Raw genomic sequence first — 19,965 nt, 5'->3', positions numbered from 1 at the left:
GGGTCCCAAAAGGAATTTTGGGCATCCCCGGGGGGGTTTTGGAGTCCTGGGGAGAATTTTGGGGATCTCACGGGTTTTTTGGGAGGAATTTTGGGGGTCCCGAATAGAATTTTGAAGGTCCTGCGGGGATTTTGGGGTCCTGAAAATAATTCTGGGGGTCTCAGGAGGCCTTTTGGGGGTCCTAGGAGGAATTTTGGGGACCCTAATTGGAATTTTGGGGGTCCCAAGGGGATTTTTGAGGTCCCAAAAGGGAATTTTGGGCATCCCAGGAGGGGTTTTGGAGTCCTGGGGAGAATTTTGGGGGTCTCAAAGGGGTTTTGGGAGGAATTTTGGGGGTCCCGAGTAAAATTTTGGGGGTCCTGGATGGGGTTTTGGGTTCCTGAAAACAATTCTGTGGGTCTCAGGTGGCTTTTGGGGGTCCCAGGAGGAATTTCAGGGGTCCTAAAGGGAAATTTACAGGTCCTGGGGGGTGTTTTGGGGTCCGAAAGGGAATTTTGGGCATCCCAGGGGGGGTTTTAGAGTCCTGGGGAGAATTTTAGGGAATCTCAGGAGGTTTTTGGGAGGAATTTTGGGGGTCCCGAGTAAAATTTTGGGGGTCCTGGGTGGGGTCTTGTGTTCCTGAAGAGAATTCTGGGGGTCTCAGGGGGCTTTTGGGCGTCCCAGGAGGAATATTTGTGAACCCTGATGGGAATTTTGGGGGTCTCAGGGGGTTTTTGGGAGGAATTATGGGGGTCCCGAGTAAAATTTTGGGGGTCCTGGGGGGTTTTTGGGGTCCTGAAGAGCATTCTGGGGGTCTCAGGAGGCTTTTCGGGGTCCCAGGAGGAATTTTGGGGACCCTAATGGGAATTTTGGGGGTCCCAAGGGGATTTTTGGGGTCCCAAAAGGAATTTTGGGCATCCCAGGGGGGGTTTTGGAGTCCTGGGGAGAATTTTGGGGATCTCAGGGGTTTTTTGGGAGGAATTTTGGGGGTCCCGAATAGAATTTTGAAGGTCCTGCGGGGATTTTGGGGTCCTGAAAATAATTCTGGGGGTCTCAGGAGGCCTTTTGGGGGTCCTAGGAGGAATTTTGGGGACCCTGATGGGAATTCTGGGCCTCCCAGGGGGGTTTTTAGGGTCCAAAAGGGAATTTTGGGTGTCCCAGGAGGGGTTTTGGAGTCCTGGGGAGAATTTTGGGGGTCTCAAAGGGGTTTTGGGAGGAATTTTGGGGGTCCCGAGTAAAATTTTGGGGGTCCTGGATGGGGTTTTGGGTTCCTGAAAACAATTCTGGGGGTCTCAGGTGGCTTTTGGGGGTCCCAGGAGGAATTTCAGGGGTCCTAAAGGGAAATTTGCAGGTCCTGGGGGGTGTTTTGGGGTCCGAAAGGGAATTTTGGGCATCCCAGAGGGGGTTTTAGAGTCCTGGGGAGAATTTTGGGAGTCTCAGAGGGTTTTTAGGAGGAATTTTGGGGGTCCCGAGTAGAATTTTGGGGGTCCTGGGTGGGGATTTTGAGTTCCTGAAGAGAATTCTGGGGGCCTCACAAAGTTTTTGGGGGTCCCAGGAGGAATTCTGGGGACCCTGATGGGAATTTTGCGGGTCTCAGGGTGGGTTTGGGGTCCCAAAGGGAATTTTGGGTATCCCAGGGGAGGTTTCTGAATCCTGGGGATAATTTTGGGGACCTCAGATTTTTGGGAGAAATTTTGGGGGTCCCAAATAGAATTTTGGGGGTCTTTTGGGGGTTTTGGTGTCCTGAAGGGAATTTTGGGGGTCTCAGGAGGTTTTTGGGGATCCCGGGGGGGTTCTGTGGTTCTATATGGAATTTTGGGGGTCCCAGGGGGATTTTTGGGGCTCCTGAAGGGAATTTTTGGATTCCCAGGGCTGTTTTTCGGGGATCCCGCTGGGTTTCTTTGGTGGTACCGGGGCTGTTTTTGGGGGATTCCGCTGGGTTGTTTTGGGGGTCCCGGGGGTGGTTTTGGGGTCCCCCTCTCACCAGTCCATGGACGCTTCCACTCCCCGGTTCCCGGTCAGCGCCAGCGCCTTCGCCCTGCGGGACCGGGGGGCTCCTGGTTATTTTTGCGGGGTTCCCGGGAGGGTCCTGTTATAAGTTGAGGCGAATAATTTGATTCAGCCTTTTAAGATCAATTAATAATTTTATTAATTACAGCAAGCGATAGCAAGCAAAACAGCGCTGGGTTCAGCTGGGAGCCTGGCTCCGCCAAAAGCTGACAACCTTTCCTTCTCTTCAGTCCCTTTTTATCTTGCATGAGTGGGGGTGGTGAGTCTCGTTCCACCGTGGTTATCAGTCCCAAAAACAATGGATTTCACAAGTGGGGTGGTGTGTCTTCTTCCACTTCGGTTTATCAGTTTTCAGCAACAATGGGTTTCCACTGCGGTTATCAGTTCCAGCCAGTCCTGCAAAATCTTTCACAATCTTTGTGGTTACCAGCCAAGCCTGCAAATTCCACGTCCCGACTTCCCCCCCTTTTATCCTAATTTCATACTTTTGATGAACAAACAAGTCAATGCAGTTTCTCACAGTCCTGAGGCGTCCCGGGAGTCCCGGGGTCTCCGGGGCCTTTCCGTGTCTATCCCCGCCCCCCCCCCTCCAATAATCCCATTCCCGGTCCCGGTGCCGTTACCGGGTCCACTCCGGATGCTCCCGCCCGCCCTCCCCCGTTGTCCCCGGCCCTCCCCCGGTGTCCCAACGGTGCCAGCGCCTCCAGGGCGAGCCCGGGCCCGGTCCCACCGCCCTCCGCCATCACGGCGGCGCCGGGCTCGCGACGCGTGGAGGACGACGGCCGGCGCGAGACAGAAATGCAGAAAGCGTTCCGGTACGGACGGCGGCCTCCGAGGGATAAAAAGCCTCAACTGCGTTCTCGAACGGACGGCGTCTAGAGAGGGAGAGAAATCCTAAAATGCGTTGTGGTACGGACGGCGACCGTACAGGGACAGAAAGTATCAAATGCGTTATGGTACGGACGGCGGCCGTACAGGGACAGAAAGTATCAAATGCGTTGTGGTACGGACGGCGGCCGTATAGGAACAAAAATCCTAAACTGCGTTCTCGTACGGACGGCGGCCGTACAGGGACAGAAAGTATCAATTTCGTTATGGTACGGACGGCGGCCGTACAGGGACAGAAAATATCAACTGCGTTGTGGTACGGACGGCGGCCGTATATGGACAAAAAGTCTAAACCGCGTTCTCGTACGGACGGCGGCCGCATAGGGACAAAAATGCTAAACTGCGTTCTCGTACGGACGGCGGCTGTAGAGGGACAGAAAGTATCAAATGCGTTATGGTACGGACGGCGGCCGTATAGGGACAGAAATTATCAAATCCGTTATGGTACGGACGGCGGCCGTACAGGGACAGAAAGTATCAAATGCGTTGTGGTACGGACGGCGGCCGTATAGGAACAAAAAGCCTAAACTGCGTTCTCGTACGGGAGGCGGCCGTACAGGGACAAAAAGTATCAAATTCGTTATGGTACGGACGGCGGCCGTACAGGGGCAGAAAGTATCAAAATAGTTATGGTACGGACGGCGTCTGGAGAAGGACAGTAAGACACAAAGCGTTTTGTTACGGACGTCGGCCGGAGAGGGACAGGAAGCCGCTCGCGCCGCCGCCATCCCCGGCGCCGCGGAGCCGCCTCCAGCCCTCCCCTCACTCACAGACACCGCCCCGCTCGCCGCTCGCTCCCTCCCCTCGCCCCTCCCGCCCCGTCTCGGCGGGTTTTGCAGGGCGCTGGCTGGGGGGCTGCAGTACCCCTTTCTGTCCACAAGGCGGCAGCACTGCCGCACGCCACCGCCGGGGGCCGCCGCTCGCCTCGGGGCCGCGGGCGGGGCAGGCGGCAAAAAAGAACGGGCGCCGTCCCCTGCGGAACGTCCTCGGTAGCAAATGCCCCGAAACATCTCGCGCGGAAAAGAACGCCAACAAAAAAAAAAAACCCTGCCTCTAACCCAACAAGAACCAAAAGAAAAAACCTTTTCTTTTAAACTGCATTTCAATGTATTTTATTTTTGTATTTTTCATATTTATATTCACATTCGGATTTATAATTCGGATTTAAAGGCCGGCAGGGGAGGGAAGAGGGACGGGGCACAGAGGAGGGAGAGAGGGGGAATGGAACGGAGTAGCGGGGCAGGGACAGGATAGGAAGGAGCCGGGTTTGGGGGGGACACGGAAACGGGGGAAAGAGAGGTAACTGAACACGGGCAGGAGGATGGAGCGGTAGAGAGAGGGACAGGAGGGGATCCTCCCGGCGCCCCGGCTCCGCCCCGGCTCAGCCCCGCCCTGCCCGGGATGCTGCGCTCGGCAGAGCTCGGCTCCGTTCGGCTGGACTCGGCTCCTCGGCCAGCTTCGGCTACTTTCGGCCACGCTCGGTTATTTCCGGCCGCATTCGCCTCCATTCGCCTCTTCGGCAAAGCTCGGCTCGCCTCGGCTGAACTCGGCAAAGCTCGGCTCCGCTCGCCTCCTCGGGCCCTTTCGGCTGCTTTCGGCCACGCTCGGCTATTCCCGCCCGTACCCGCCTCCATTCGCCCATTCCCACACCTCGGCTCCCTCCGCCCGGCCTCGGCTCCCTCCGGCTCACACATTTCCTCAGGGCACCTCATTCCACTGCGCACAAATTGCAGCCCCTAAAAGGCTTGCGGCTCTTTCAACACACACACACTTGCTCCTTTAGGACAAGAATAGTTACATCTAAAAGCAATTCCCTCATTTTGCATCTCCTTTTTATTTAACCCCCCCAAAATCCCATACATATCACAAGGAATGTGCAGTTCTGGTTCCCCCACCCTCCATACCCTATTTGTACAAAGGACCTGGGTGCAGCACACACTCGAAATTCAACTGAATAAAGCCCGGCTTCAATAATCAGAACAAATGACGTTTGTTTACAAATTAGGTGCAGTTTTGTACGGTGCTGCGTACCCTTGGAGCTGAGTCAAGGAAAAAGAACTGGAACCTAAGTTTTAGCAGCCAAGTCATTTGTAACTTGTGCCATAAAGTAATCCAAGCATAACTACAGTATTATCTGCTGAAGTTCTCCACTGTGGATTTCGGGTACAGCAGCACGTGCTTTACTCCCAACAAAAGCTGCTCAGGGTGGGGGAGCCAGGAAGCCAAGTCTCTCCACTTTGTCTGAACACCATCTTCCAGGAAGGTACTGCTTCCTCTCTCCCAGGCTCCCTTCAGCAAAGTGGCAAATTCAGAATCCGGTGCCACAGGAGGCCCTTGGCTTACTTCCTTGTGGTTTTCAAACTGTTTAAAGCCAGACAAAAAGCATAAGAGAAAAACAGTGATGAGCATGAAACAAAAATCTCTTCAGCCACCTTTGTTTTGAGATGACCTCTGAACTGAAGCTCTGGGAACACAGGCGTGCAGTCCTGATAGAACAGAGCTGCCCAGCAGTCTCCCCAGGGGCATCTGGAGTGTTCACAATGCTGAGCTGAGAAAAACTCACCAAACCCAGCCCAGGGGCCTGTGATCCTCCACCCACCTGGGGGAACTCCAGGTGCTGTAAACAGAGGCCACAGCGCACACCAGGCTCTGCTGTGCCCGGTGAGGAGTCTCCGTATGAGCCCTGAGCCCTGGTATCGCCTCCCAAACACCACAGAGACCTCTTGTGCCATCAGAGAAAAGCCCTGGAGCAAACGTGTGTCCCCAGCACGATCAACAAGAGATGCAGAATTACCTCCTCAATAAAAACGCTGTTTCTGATGGAAATGTAGCCTCTGTCGACTGCGAGGATTTTACAGGAATACTGGCTCAAGAATTCAGTGACTTCAGGGATTCCATACCACAGGTTCCTGGGACTGCTTGGGCATCCAGAGTCTATAGTATCGGTTAAACTGGTAGAGCTGAGGATACTTAGCAGCTTTCAGGGACTCGGGATCTTTGTCACAGAGATGGAACGTCAAGCAGGGAGCAAGGGGTTCTCTCGGAGAGTGCAGGAGGTCAGTGAAAACAGCACCAAGGTCCTCCACGATGTCTGCTCCTAGAAAAGCCAAATAAATTGAACTATTAACATGAGCACGGACACTGGGGCAACCTTCCTTACTTTGGGCCTTGCCAGCAGCCCACAGAGCCTCATGCAGAAAAGAACTGAATGAGATCAAAAAGTGTTCCTAGTGACCTAGACAGGTGCTCCTGGCCGCTGAGGTACCTGAAAAACCCTCCAGACATCATCAGCTCTTGCTGAAGCAAATAATCCACCTTCACTGTGTTGTGCCAAAAACACGCCCGGCCATTAACAGGGAGAGACCCTGCCAGGCACCACCTCAGAGAAGAACCGAGCTGTACTGGGGGGACACACCCAGCCAACGTGTACAAGTTTAAACAGAATTTTCTGTCAGAACTGGGACTTTCAGTACCCCCCAGGTGCTACTCGACTGCCACATACACACAGAGGGCTTTGTGAGGTGCTCTGGGGTTGGCTAATCCTGCTCCAAGCCCTGCTGATGCCCCTGTGGTTTTAACGCTGTCCTCAAGGAGGTGGTAGAACCTCGCAATATATGCCCTTGGAGCTTAATTTCTAAAGTTTTCCTTGGGAAATGCATCCACTTCCTACTTAGCAATGCAGTCCCCTCTCCCTGATCTTGGGAAGAGCTGCCCACAGGCACGGGAACCACCTCCCTCTCCTGATCGCCACGCTCTGCCCTTAAAACGCTGTGTTACTGAGGCCAACTACTTCCAGGACAAGACTGTCCATGCAGGGACAGTGTCCCTTCTCTTTAGGGTCGGGAAAAAGGGCAGAAGCACCTACAGAGATTCAATGCCCCTCTTGAGCACAAAGCACCGTGAATCTGCACCTCCTTCTGCTTGCAGGGAAGATAATAAAATGCCTCCAGGTAAAAAATGATAAATGGTAAAAAATTATTACAAGAGGGTAGAAATGATGCCACTTTCACTCCACTGCTAGAAATTACACATAAAACACAAAAAAAAAACCTGTACCTGTTCCATTTTCAGACTGAAGCAACAGCATATTCCTGGCTGCTCATGCAGCAGGGACAACAGCACTGCAGGGAAATGTTTGGATAATCACGTCTTCATTTAAAGAGAACCCAATTTCTTCATCTAAGCCATCACTGCCTTCCATCAGAACAGCCAGCATATCCACGACATCTAATAAGTGAAGGAAAAAATGTAAGCAGAGGATCCAGACTAACTGGGAAAACAACAGAGGTAGAATGCAACATTCCAGGAACACAAGGTATCTTTCTAGTTCCCAAAAAAAAAAAAAAAAAAAAAACACCAAAAAAAAAAAACCCCACAAAAAAAACCAAAGGCACATTTGCCAGATAATACAATGTTAAGGGCAGCACAAAAATCACAGCTGTACTTCAGTCTGCCTTTCAAAGCTGCTGTCCAGCACAGGTTGCCCAGAGAAGCTGTGGCTGCCCCCGGATCCCTGGAAGTGTCCAAGGCCAGGCTGGACAGGGCTTGGAGCACCCTGGCATGGTGGAAGGTGTCCCTGCCCATGGCAGGGGTGGAATGGGATGAGCTTTAAAAAAAGGTGCCTTCCCATCCAAACCCTTCTGGGATTCCATGATTCTGTGAACAGCTCCAGGCAGAAGGACTAGATTTCCATTGTGGTTCGAAAATGCTGCTGCAAGAGCACGAAGAGAGATTTCAAATACTGTTAAAGTGGCACAACCACATCAAAAATTACATATGGGGGTAAAGTGGCAACTCTGCAATTCCAGCCTCTGATACCAAGGACACATGGAAGGCTGAATGCTGGAGGTTCTTAAATGACAGGATTTCTAGAGTTATCCATCCCCAGTTTGCTGCTTAGGGTTAGAAAAGGTGGAATTCTGTTCTTAAGGGGTTACCACATACCATCAATGTGAGAGATGGGGATGCTGATGTTTGATCAGAGTCCTGTAGCAACCTGGAGCATGCTGGCTTCCCGAACCAGGTCTGCTGTCTTGTCCGTGTAGGGGTAGGGCTTTGTCCTCAGCCTCAGCAGGATCTGTCAGGAAAGGTGGAAAGAAAAGTAGAGTGCACCAGCTCCCAAGTGTGGGGGAACCATGTGCTGCTAAGGAAGACCACGTGCTGAAAGTGGTTGGAAGCCGGGTGGGTTTTGGGAGGACAAGTTCTATATTACTTCTGCAGGATTCTGTCTACAGTTCCTGCTCTACAAACCAAACACATCAAACGACAACAACAAACAAAAACCACATTAAATTAACAACAACAAAATAATTATTCCTACCTCAATAACCCCATAATGGCCCAAACCATTCCAAGGAGGGTGGCAAGAGGGGCTGGCAAAGGCAGGGCCCCGCTGGGCCCCCCTCGCCACCGCCATCCTTCTCCGGCACCGCCGCTGAGCTGCCTTCAGCCAAAACCCACCCAAAAATACGCCAAAATCATCCTAAAAATACCCCCAAAAAAAACACCCAAAAATACCCAAAAAAACCACCATAAAATGCCCCAAAACCAGCCCAAAACACTCCCAAGAATACCCAAAAAAATCCACCCAAAAATACCCTAAAACCCACCAAAAAATACCCCAAAGCCCTCTCAAGAATACCCGAAAACCCTGCCCAAAAACACCCTGAAACCCCAAATTAACCACTCTGAACCCCAAAATATCCCTGAGCTCCCCATACCACAAAATTTCCTCCCCAAACCCCAAAATCCCCCCCTGACTCCCAAAATTCACTTCTGGGTCTCGTCCTTGGGGACCGGCGCCTGCCGGGGCCCCCCCAGGCCCAAGGACGGCACCCCCAAACCCGGGGAGAGTTCGGGGTCCGAGTCGGGGTCGTCGTCATGAGCCACCAGCCTGGGGACCCAAAAATCGGGGGGAACCCTGAATCGGGGGGGGGGGCCAAAAATTGGGATGGGGTCCTAGGGGGTTCTGGAAGGTTTTTAGGGCATCCCAGGAGGAATTTTGGGGTGTCAGGGGGTTTTTGGGGTCCCAAAGGGAATTTTGGGCGTCCCAGGGGGGAGTTTTGGAGTCCTGGGGAGAATTTTTGGGGGTCTCAGGGGTTTTTGGGGTCCCAGAAGGAATTTCAGGGGTCCTAAAGGGAAATTTGGAGGTCCCAGGGGGTGTTTTGGGGTCCCAAAGGGAATTTTGGGCATCCCGGGGGGGGGGGGGGGTTGGGGTCCTGAGGGAAATTTTGGGGGCACCGGGGGGGGGTTTGAGGTTCCGAAGGGAATTCTGGGGGTCCCAAGGGGATTTTTGGGGCTCCTGAAGGGAATTTTTGGGTTCCCAAGGCTGCTTTTCGTGGTCCCGGAGCTGTTTTTGGGGGATCCCGCTACGTATTTTTGGGGGTCCCGGGAGTGTTCTTGGGGTCCCCCCCTCACCAGTCCATAGGCGGTTCCACTCCCCGGTTCCCGGTCAGCGCCAGCGCCTTCGCCCTGCGGGACCGGGGGGCTCCCGCTTATTTTTGGGGGGGTCCCGGGAGGGTTCTGAGGGGTCCCGGGATGTTTCTTTGGGGGTCCCGAGGGCTCCGAGGCCTGTCCGTGTGATCCCCCCCCCCTCCCCCAATAATCCCATTCCCGGTCCCGGTGCCATTGCCGGGTCCCCTCCGGCTGCTCCCGCCCGCCCTCCCCCGCTGTCCCCGGCCCTCCACCGGTATCCCACCGGTGCCGCCGCCCTCACGCGAGCCGGGCCACGAATCCCACCTCCAGCAGCGCCTCCAAGGCCCGCCCGGACCCGGTCCCACCGACCGCCGCCATAACGATGGCGCCGGGCTCGCGTCACGTGGGGGACGGCGGCCGGCGAGGGACAGAAATCCGCCCTCGCCGCCGCCTTCCTTCCCGGCGCCGCCGCTGAGCCGCCTTCAGCTCTCCCCTCTACTCACAGACACCGCCCCGCTCGCTGCCGCCCCTCGCCCTTTCCGCCCCGTCTCGGTGGTTTTGGGGCCGCTCTGGCCCCTTCCCGCCCCGTCTCGGTGGTTTTGCCGGGCGCTGGTTGGGGGGATGCAGTACCGCCCTGTGTCCACAAGGCGGCAGCACTTGTCAAGAGAGTCCGCGACACGATGGCGGCCCGTGGGGACCTTGACGGAGAGAGGTGTTTTTTGCTGATGCCTGTCGGCTCCCGCCAAAAACCCGCACGCTCGCAGTGCTGCTGACCCCACAGCCCATGTTCACGGCACCGGAACCGCCGCGGAAAATCCCTACGGGGGGCGCCGGCCGTGCGGACAATTCAGGCAGTGTAAAAAACAGACACGGGTCCTCGAATTTCAATGTCCTCGTTTTCGCGCCCTCTCGAGAAGGTCAAGCGAGTCCGCGCCAAGCCACTCCCAAGATGGCGGCCGCGGGCGGCGGGCTGCAGTACCGCTCTCTGCCCACAAGGAGGCAGCACTGCGCCGTCCCCTCCGGAAAAGCCTCGGCAGCGAATTCCCCGAAACATCCCGCGCGGACAAGAACGCCAACAAAAAAAAACCCTGCCTCTGACCCAATAGGAACCGAAAGAAAAAACCTTTCCTCTTAGACTGCATTTCAATATAGTTTATTTTTATATTTTTCATATTTATATTCACATTCGGATTTGTAATGGATATTGATGTATAATTGTATTTTTATAATTTCTTACATGTATTCCTATTCTATTTTATTACATTTTATATTTTTATACATTGCTTAATACATTGCTTACATATTTCTATAGTTAGATTTCTATTTCTAAAAGTTTTATATTGCTTAAAATAAACCCCTGCCTCGATCCAAGTAAAAACGTTTTTAAAAAACCCTTTGTTTAAACTCCGTTTAAATGCATCTCTATTTTTCGCATTTATATTCAAATTTATATTTTTAATGTAGATTGATGTATGGTGTTATTTATAGTCTATCTCTTCCTAATATTCATTTTTATTTCTATTTTATATTTTTATATATACACCTGTATACATTGATTATATATTTCCATATTTAGAGTGATATCAAACTAAAATGTATATTCATATTTTTTTCCATTAAAACCCTGCCTCTAACAAAATAAAAACAAAAAAAGCCCTTTCTTTAAACGATACTTGAATATTTATTTTTTTTTCATCATTATAGTCACATTTGAACTTCTACTTTATATTGATGTATTTCTAAATATATATTATATGGTAGCGAGATAGATAAATTGTTTTTTAAGTTCTATTTCGTACATACTGCTAATACTTATATTTACTTACCTTTGAGTTTTCATATAGATCTTAACGTATTTAGGATATATTCCTATACAAAGATTTCTAATTTTATTTTATTTCTATTTATAATTTTTATAATAAAACCCCTACTACTACCAAATAGAAAATTAAATATAGTTTAAAGTAAAGGGGATTTTTAATATTTCTATATTTCTATTTTTTATTTTTTTCAAGTACTTATCTATTCTATCACAACATATTGAGGTACTATATTTCGATATATAATATTTATGACATGTAATGTGTTATAATAAGACACATGCAGTAAAATGTGCATTATGTACTGTATTGATTCCTATTGTTTTGTAATATTCATATATCCATGTATATTAATTAAACATTTCTATACGGATATTTATGTATATAAACAATATTTATATGTATATAAACATATAAAATACTCTATATCAAACAATATAATACCTAATAGTAATGGATAGCATTATTTATGTTGCATGTTTAATTTATATGTTTTCCGTTTATATTTAAAATTGAAGTTTATATTCCCATTTTCATGTTTATGCATTTGTTTTGTTTCATTAGAGTTATAGTTTAAAAACTGCAGTTATAATCTAATTCCTAAAAATAAAATGCCAAAACAAACAGCATCAAATTCCCACCAATACCGTCCAAACAATTCAGAAAGGCTCCACCAGCCAAACAACTACCAACAAAAATACCCTCACTACACTCCTTTCACTAGCAGCTCTTATCACGTCACAAAAACGAAACAAACATTTTAAAAAAGACCGATAGAATCCCACACAGCAAATTACAAAAAAACACTAAAAAGAAAAAAAAAAAGCCAACTAACTTACCGTACTCTAAACCATACAAGAGACCCCCAACGTTTCTAAAAAAAATAATACCCAAAACTCTACCACTACACTGACTCATAAAGCGAACCCATTGCTCTAGAAAATTAACTAAAAAACCCCACCAAATAATTACAAATATAAAAAAAATCGGAACTAGTAAGAAACAAAAAAATCACCTCCCAAATAAAATAAATACCTTAAGAGTTCTACCATGGAAATGCCCATGTTCCCAAAAATAAAACTAATAAAAAAACAACAACCAAATACATCGAACTAAAAAAAAAAAAAAAATATTAAATTAACAACAACAAAATAAGTATTCCTAACTCAAGAAACAAAAATTGCCTCAAACCATCAAAACACAAATACCACCTAGAAAAAAAACATGTCGCCAAAAGAGAAGTGCAACCACAAACAATATCTCCCAAATTCTCTCCGACAATAAAACATACACGGCAATCAAATAAGCCAAATGAATGAACCCCCTATAATATAATAAACAAGAATGCAATCTTCAATATTAAAAAAACCTCACCGATTAACTCCAGGACACTCCCTCAAGCCCACCAAAACAAACACTACGCACTCGCGCTAATAAAGGCTCCACAACGGAATTAAAAACCTACCCTCTAACTTCATGCTACGACCCATGAAAACCATTGGAAACCTTTAAAAACCCATCCCATAAAAACATACGAACCGATCAAAAAGAAATCCAACAACAACAGTCAACCCCAAAAAAAAAACCCTTGTCACGAGCACCCGAAACAAGAACCATAAAAACCAAGAAGTCCCCAGGGCCCTTCTCCTACAGCGACTCCGAACAAAAGCCACCGATCCCAGGAGCTCCTCAGGAGCGCCTCAAAACCACCGCAGCGAGGGAGGCTGGAAGATGCGGAGCCGCGCTCCCGGCCCCGGGCGCAGCGCGGCTCCGGCAGGAAAGCGGCTCCTCCGGCAGGCAGAGGCGGCGCCGCGCCGGCAGACCCCCGCCCGCTGCCCCCGGCCCGGCGGGGCCGGCACCGGGCCCGGGGGGCCCCGGCGGCGCCCGAGCCCCGCGCCCGGAGCGGCGGCACCGGCCGGCACCGGCCCCGCCCGCGCCGCCTCCCCCGCCCGCCGGCCCGGCCAAAGCTCCGCTCGGCTCCGCACGGCTCGCACCGGCGCGGCTCCGGCGGGCCCGCGGCAGCCCAGCCGCGCCCAGCTCCCCTTCCGCCCCGGCCAGCCCCGGCACTGCCGGCAGGGCTCCGCGCCGGACCCTTCGCTGCCGGGCCGGGGGCAGAAGAAGCGCCCCGAATGCAGCGGCACAGCGCGATCCCCGCCCTGCCAGCGCTGCCACGGCTGCAGCTCCCTTCCTCTGAAGCCCCGACACTGACGCCACGCTCCAGCGCTCACCTCACCCCAACGAGGGCACAGAAATGTGGACGACCCCCCTTCAACTGCGTCCCCTAGAAGAGCAGAAAAGAAGGGGCTTGCCTCAGATGTTGGCAAAAGGGGGCTTTTTACCTCAATCCAAACCCCTTAAAAGGCATGACCACAGGACTGCCCCCTCCAATTCAACCTCAGGATGATGAAATTCCAAAGGGAAAGGAGAAAAGTCCCCACTACAAAGGCGCAGCAGCTCACCTGTTTGGCTGCTGCTTCTCGGCACAAAGGTTTGTCCCTCGGCTCCTCCTTTGAGCGATGCTCCACGTCTCCAAGTGGGGAGCGTTGTCCGAACCCTGTCCGAAGCGCTCACCATCCTTCCAGGAGACAGCCCCGGGAGCCCCCCATAAACTCCTCTTCTCCAGCAGCTCCGTACAAAAGCGACGTGAGGAAAACCCCCTGAATCAGCCCCTGGAGGAGCCGCCCCCTCCTCATCATCCTCACAGCCCACACCTGGGGCTGCTCTGAGCCCTCCTCATCCTCACAGCTCACACCTGGGGCTGCTCTGAGCCCTCCTCATCCTCACAGCTCACACCGGGGGCTGCTCTGAGCCCTCCTCATCCTCACAGCTCACACCGGGGGCTGCTCTGAGCCCTCATCATCCTCACAGCTCACACCTGCCGCTGTTGCCACTCTCCAACAGCATCTCTCCCTCTGCAGCATACAGCCCACTTCTCACAGACACAGATCCAACAGAAATCTGCTACGGGTGTCAGCTTTTCTTAATCCATCTGGTTACACGATTAAAACACATACATGCATTGATGGTCATTGAGAGAAAGCTTTCCCCTGGAGAAAACAGTCCTTTTGCTGGCACACTTTGCTACACCTTCGCAAAAAGCAGAATCAGCACCAGCTCCTAAGACCCCTGCCGAGGAATCCAGCCCTCCTTGGGACACCCAAAGCAGCAGACCTCGAAAAAGGAGGGGAAAAGTCAAGCTTGGAGTGGAAAAAGAGGACAGAAGTACAGCAGCCTTTAAAAATGCCTGCACGGAGCAATAGTGGAAAACAGTCACATTTATTCTTTCCTTGCTTTCTGTGATGACATAAATAGGAAGTAAGAACACGTTAAACAAAAGGCAGAGCTAGGATTTTACAGGTCTTTATTTCGTCAGGCTGCATGACAAACTCCTCTTCCGAGACTGCGAAGCCTTTTGGGGAATGGCAGAGAACGGAAGCAAAAGGTGCCGGGAGCCCTTTCTGTTCCCTTCAGCCCCTGCAGCTGCTCCGCTGGTTTCAGGGCACTTGCTTGGTTCGTTCCTAGAGAAAAAGGCTAGGGCATGATTTTCAAAACTACTGCCCATCCCCAGTCAGAGTTTCCTACATTCCTCGGTACAAATGAGTGGATCGAGAGAGGGCTTGTTTTCAAATGAGTTTAACCATAGCTTCCTATTCTTTACCAATAGCTGTGAAAACGAAACACTTGCCAGGTTTTAGTATTCTACACACACCCCTCCCAGGGAATTTTGGGGTAGCTTTGGGTCCCTCTGCGGGACGGCACCCAGCGTGACGCCCCCGCCCCCCACCACCATCTGCCACCCACCCGCTCCCCCACCGCAGTGTGCGTCCCTCTCCTAGGGACCTTGGGGTGCCCCAAATGACATCAGAGCCGCGAGTCTTCAGCCCCTTTTCCTGACCCTCAAAGAAGGCACAGAACGAGTCCAACTGCCCCGGACAGCAGCCCAGCACTTTATTCAAGCCCTTTCCAGACAGAAAGGGACAGCTTCACCAAGAAATGAGGGCAGCCCCAGAAGGGTTGAAGCTCCTCCCCAGCCTCGCTGTCACAGGCGAGTGGCAGAAACAGGGAGTGACAGCAGAGAGGACACAGGAAGAAAAGGAAGAATGGGGTGCAGGGTGAAATTGACAAAAAATCCAAACAAAAAACTCCTGGGATGGGTAGCATGACAGAGAGGGAATAAAAAAAAACAGGGACAGCGAATGGGACATATGGATTCCATGAAGAACAATGGCATGGGGAGCACCACAGAGCCACACAAAAAGGACTATGAGTGAGGCACGGAGGAGGACAGAGAAAAAACCAGAATGCCAAACACACGGCAAGGACAGAGGGACACAAGGGAAACAAAGAGACAAAAAGGGAACCACGGACTGAGAGAGGAAATTACTATGGCACGTGCAGGTGGGGGGAAGATGGGCAAGGGCCAGCACAGGGATGGAGAAAGAGAAGCATGGTCAGCAGGACAGAGGCTTACCAAGAGAAGGGTACAATGAGGGAGGAGGACTGGGCAGCAGGTGCAGACAGGTACAGGCTAAAGGACAGTGAGAAGGACAAAGAAATACATGCATGGTGCAGGACAAACGAAAAAGGAGAGGAAGAAAGGAGGAGAAGTAAAGGTGTGGGCAGGGAGGGAGACAGAGACAAAAAGTAGAGGAGATGGACTGAGAAATATTTATTAAATAAATGCTTTATAAATGGGTATTTATTTCTTGGAAAAAAAAAAACAAGAATAAGAGAGAGTGAAGCAGTGAAAGGGAATGGGAGGGGGAGCATACAGGACAAGAAAGGAAAACAAAAGACACACTGAACAGAGAGAAGAGGTGGAAAGTTTGATATAAGGCTGAAAGAAAAACAGGAACAAACCCCAGGACTTTTAATCAGAGAGTTTGGCTGATGAATGTGTCAATAAACCATGAACAGAACTGGTTACTGTCACAGCTCAGCCTGGGACTCATTAATTACCATCTGTCTCTTGGTAGGGCCACAAACTCCCTGATGAAACTCAATGAAAGCTAAATGGTTGATGTGCTCCCTCTTTCTTGGGCTCAGTAAGCAGTTTTTGTTATCAGGTTGGACCACACATACACCAACACCAGAGTATGGTTAAATACAGTCTAAACACCAGCAAGTTTACATATTTCCTTCCAAGAGAACTGCAGAAAAGTTATATTCAGTGACACAGACATTTCAAATACTAGGAATGTCTTTCATGAGGGAAAACGATATAAAGAAAGAACTTGCCTCGCTGTAGATCAAAAAGTTCATTTAAACTCTAAACAGTAACCTGAACAAGCAGGCCAACTTGAAATTTGTAGAAGATATGTCCCTTTAAAAAAACGTGAAGGAAAAAACTGGGGGAACAGCTGAAGCGAATGAATTTAAAGGTCAATTATATTTTTTAAAAGTCTCTGCATTTTTATTGGATATAGCAGAACAGCCTGCACAATCACCACTGTGAAAAAGCACAGACAAAACCCCCATGAAATAACAAAAGATACGGGAATTTGAATGTAGCTAGAAAAAATTAACTTTTTAAAAGCTAATCTATTTGAGATAGGCTCTACCTAAAGACATGTCCAAGGAAGAAAACATTTATTGCATCAGACACAGATATATAGAACATTAAACTGGAAAAAAAAAGGTGAATTTTACATTTCAAATGCTCTGCAAGTAACATTAAAAGTTAACATGTCACAAGACATTGTTTCAGCTATCCTCCCCTTCCACAAAAATATTTTTATCTATAAGCCCTAGTAAATACATTCCATGGTCCCTCCATTGAAGGGGGCACCTGTAAATTACTACAGTGTGATAAAGAGAAGCAAATCAAGAAAAATGAGACACTAAAGCTGCTATATGTGGCTGAAGTAGATAATCACCAATAGCTCAGTAACTATTTATTATGCTTACTGATTACCCTGACAGCAGTAGTTCTAATATTGGCAAGTGACCGCTGCCACCTCTACCAATGCAAGCTTGCAAACAAATGAGTAACCTGGACCTTGACCAGGTTTTCTATTGGTCTTGACTGCTTGAGAATAACTGGAGTCCAAATACCACCTGCGACCCTTTTTTGGCTCTCAGGAAGAGGCTAACAGACCTCTATATATTCTGCCAGCTTTCTCTTCGCACAGGCAACAAGAATTCAAGCCTCACAAAGTACATGGTTAAGCAAATTAAGCATTCAGACGGCATAAGTATACTCTAATACTAGTTTAATTCCCAAACCCATGTAAAAATATATTCTAAAATAACCTCTTTAAAGGGGATCTTCAAAGTTGACAATTATAAATAAACAAGAAACTCCCTGCAGACTCAATCAAGGTTGTCAATTCCCAAGAGGTTCTTAGTCCTCCTTCATGATACATTTGATACAATTAGTACACGGTGGGAATATACTGATACATCACTACATTATTAGAAGTTGTACATGCAGGTTTCTATCCACCTCCCCTTTCACAGACTTGCTAGCAGAGGTCGGTTACTTCCCATAAAATTTCTTATTCAGAAGAAAGATCAGAAGATTGACGTTCACTTTTGCTCTGTCAAACAACTTCATGACAGCAACACCTTCATACTGAAGCTGCAAGAGATCCTGCCAAAGAGAATATCTTAATGAGTGAGGAATCCTCAAGAGCTGACAGAGAATATAAAAGACCCTGTAGTACAGTAGATCTTAAAGAATATTTACAAAAGATGGTTGATATCTTACGGCATAAGATAGAAAAGCGAGAGACTTATTAAAGCGCCACTTTTATTGTGCAAAAAATAGTAATTCTAAGGCATTTAAGATCTTAATTATTTTAAGCCGTGGGTTTAAAAAAAATTACAAAAGAGAGCAGAAATAGAAGGCCATTCTAAGTAAGCCAAATTTCAGATCTAGCCATCTCCAGCCTTGCCATTTGCACAGTAGCCATAAAGTTGCTGTAACATTTAGGTTCCTATGTGCATAATTCTATCATGTACTCATGAGACATTACAACATTCCACATTGTCCCTTTCTGAAAGCTTTAGCTGCCACAGATCTCAGGGAAGCTGCTTACAGCACTTCAATCTATGGCACAGAAAGAAATGGTATCTTGGTCACAATGCATATGATGTTGATTCAATCTCTCAGGTGTTTATGTAGGCACTATTTCTAGTTATACTTTGCTTTGTCAGCAATACACCAGCACTGATTTTATCTCACTGATTAAAGTCTTTCCACAATCCCACTCCTGCAGGTAACACGGTGGGTAGGTGTAGGCATGTGGGTGGATGTGTGTGATGTTGTATCCCTTGTTGCTGTCCTCTGACAACATCTGCTTTATCTGCAAAGCACTGCTACAAAGGCATAGTGGTATAGTCTACCATGTACCTGAGAAGCGAGTGACCTTGGGTAGGCCCATGAACCAACAAGTTCATGACCAGCTCTGATGGATTAGGACCGGAACATACTAGGGGAGTCTTCAAAGCAACCAAAAAGTGTGAAGCAGCTGTCCATCCCAGCAGCCAAGCTGGCGTGGACTAACTGCAATGCAAGGTGCTCCTACACACAATCTGTTTCAAGAGGCCTGAGGCTTCCACAACTAACAAACCTAATGAAGACCAAGATGAACAGGGGGTGGGGGAAGAAAGGTACAGAGACACCAGGTGTGAAAATACTGGCATGAGAAAAAGAACAGGGAACCGTTTGGGAAAAGGTCAGTCACCATGCCTGTTCTGGTGGCCTAAGTAAGGGCTGACACCTAAGGAGGACACCTAAGAACTGGAAACAAACAGGTAAGTATACGGTAGCAGAAAGAATACCAATACAGAATGACACACAAGCCCAGGTGACTGCTGCCACAGACTCCCAGACTGTCTGCTGTAGCAGGAAATTGTTGAAAACACAAGTGTTTGTTTTGAGTGCGTATGCATACACATAATGAAGAACGCAGATCGACATCAGGCTTTCATTAGCAAAGAAACAAAAAGCAGTCTGGATCCCATGTACATGTTGCATCTATTTCACCTGCAACAAACAGGTCATTTTGAGAGCATTTTTCAGACTGTTTAGGCAAAAAACATGTCACTGCTATCTTGATGAAGAGACTGGCAGGGGAACTTACATGGCACTATTAAATAGGACAGTTCTTACCTGATAATGTAACATAAAGGTTTCCATCTGTACACCCATGAATTTTGCTTTAACCTCAAAATCTCCTACTTCTTCTGTTGGACTGATTTCAAAAATCACGTTTTTAAACCTATGAAATGGAGAAATGAAACATCCCAGGGAGGGAATAGATGAGATGAAATGTGAAGATAAATTTCTAAGAATTCTCTTCTTAACTCTTTATTCTATTATCCCCATTTGAAATGAGCCCATACAAGCCAACCAGACTCAATACAACAATGAACGGAAGCCTAACAGATTCTACATCCAGTAAATCACATCTTCATACAAGCATAGCAGGAAACAGGGTAATTTAATTTAGCTTGTACAATCTAAGCAGTCTACTTTAGTGCTGCGCATTCATGCCTCGTTTAGTGCACTGAGTACAAAGTATGACTCAGAGTTGAAAAAATTCTAGTAATAGCCAGCTCCTCTATATTTGACACAAGACATGCCAGCTTCTCAAGGCTAGCAAACTACTGCTGGAGAAACTTAAGCTAGCATAAAGCTGTTTTTTCAACAATGAAAGCTATTACCCATAATAAAAATTCACCCAAGGAGGTACCTTTCCATAACTGTGGGGGTTACAGAGAAGGGGCTGGGAGAAAGAGGATGTCATGTTTAAATCACATTACACATTTCAAAGAATTGCTTTGCTCCAACCAGAAAAAGAGAACTGAAGAGTGATCACTATGCAAGGTATCTTGGCCCTACGGATGC

General features: G+C 48.7%; 1 protein-coding gene and 1 long non-coding RNA gene across 7 annotated transcripts in view; both read right to left on the bottom strand.

Moving 5' to 3' along the window:
• Window positions 1–4,692: 4,692 nt before the first annotated feature.
• Window positions 4,693–13,389, bottom strand: LOC144246956 (uncharacterized). Of its 6 annotated transcripts, none has more exons than XR_013340687.2 (5): window positions 13,340–13,389; window positions 7,822–7,954; window positions 6,934–7,104; window positions 5,672–5,974; window positions 4,693–5,238 (listed from the first exon to the last, which is right to left on the bottom strand). It is a non-coding gene; the product is annotated as an uncharacterized LOC144246956 (long non-coding RNA). The 6 variants fall into 6 exon arrangements; XR_014957730.1 differs by lacking the exon at window positions 13,340–13,389 and adding an exon at window positions 9,795–9,932; XR_014957732.1 differs by lacking the exon at window positions 13,340–13,389 and adding an exon at window positions 9,575–9,696.
• Window positions 13,390–16,497: 3,108 nt separating this feature from the next.
• Window positions 16,498–19,965, bottom strand: part of IQGAP1 (IQ motif containing GTPase activating protein 1) — a 52,675-nt gene continuing 49,207 nt past the window's right edge. The window contains exons 37-38 of the mRNA XM_021541844.4: window positions 19,228–19,336; window positions 16,498–17,703 (exon numbers count right to left, since the gene is read on the bottom strand). Coding sequence (XP_021397519.2) covers window positions 17,590–17,703; window positions 19,228–19,336 — 223 coding nt within the window. The 3' untranslated portion in view covers window positions 16,498–17,589. The remainder of the gene's footprint in view (window positions 17,704–19,227; window positions 19,337–19,965) is intronic.

Source organism: Lonchura striata, chromosome 10, assembly GCF_050655825.1.
Source record: "Lonchura striata isolate lonStrDom1 chromosome 10, ASM5065582v1, whole genome shotgun sequence".
Lineage (NCBI taxonomy): Eukaryota > Metazoa > Chordata > Aves > Passeriformes > Estrildidae > Lonchura > Lonchura striata.
Note: the sequence above shows the minus strand (reverse complement) of the source record. Positions and strands in the feature narration are given on the sequence as shown.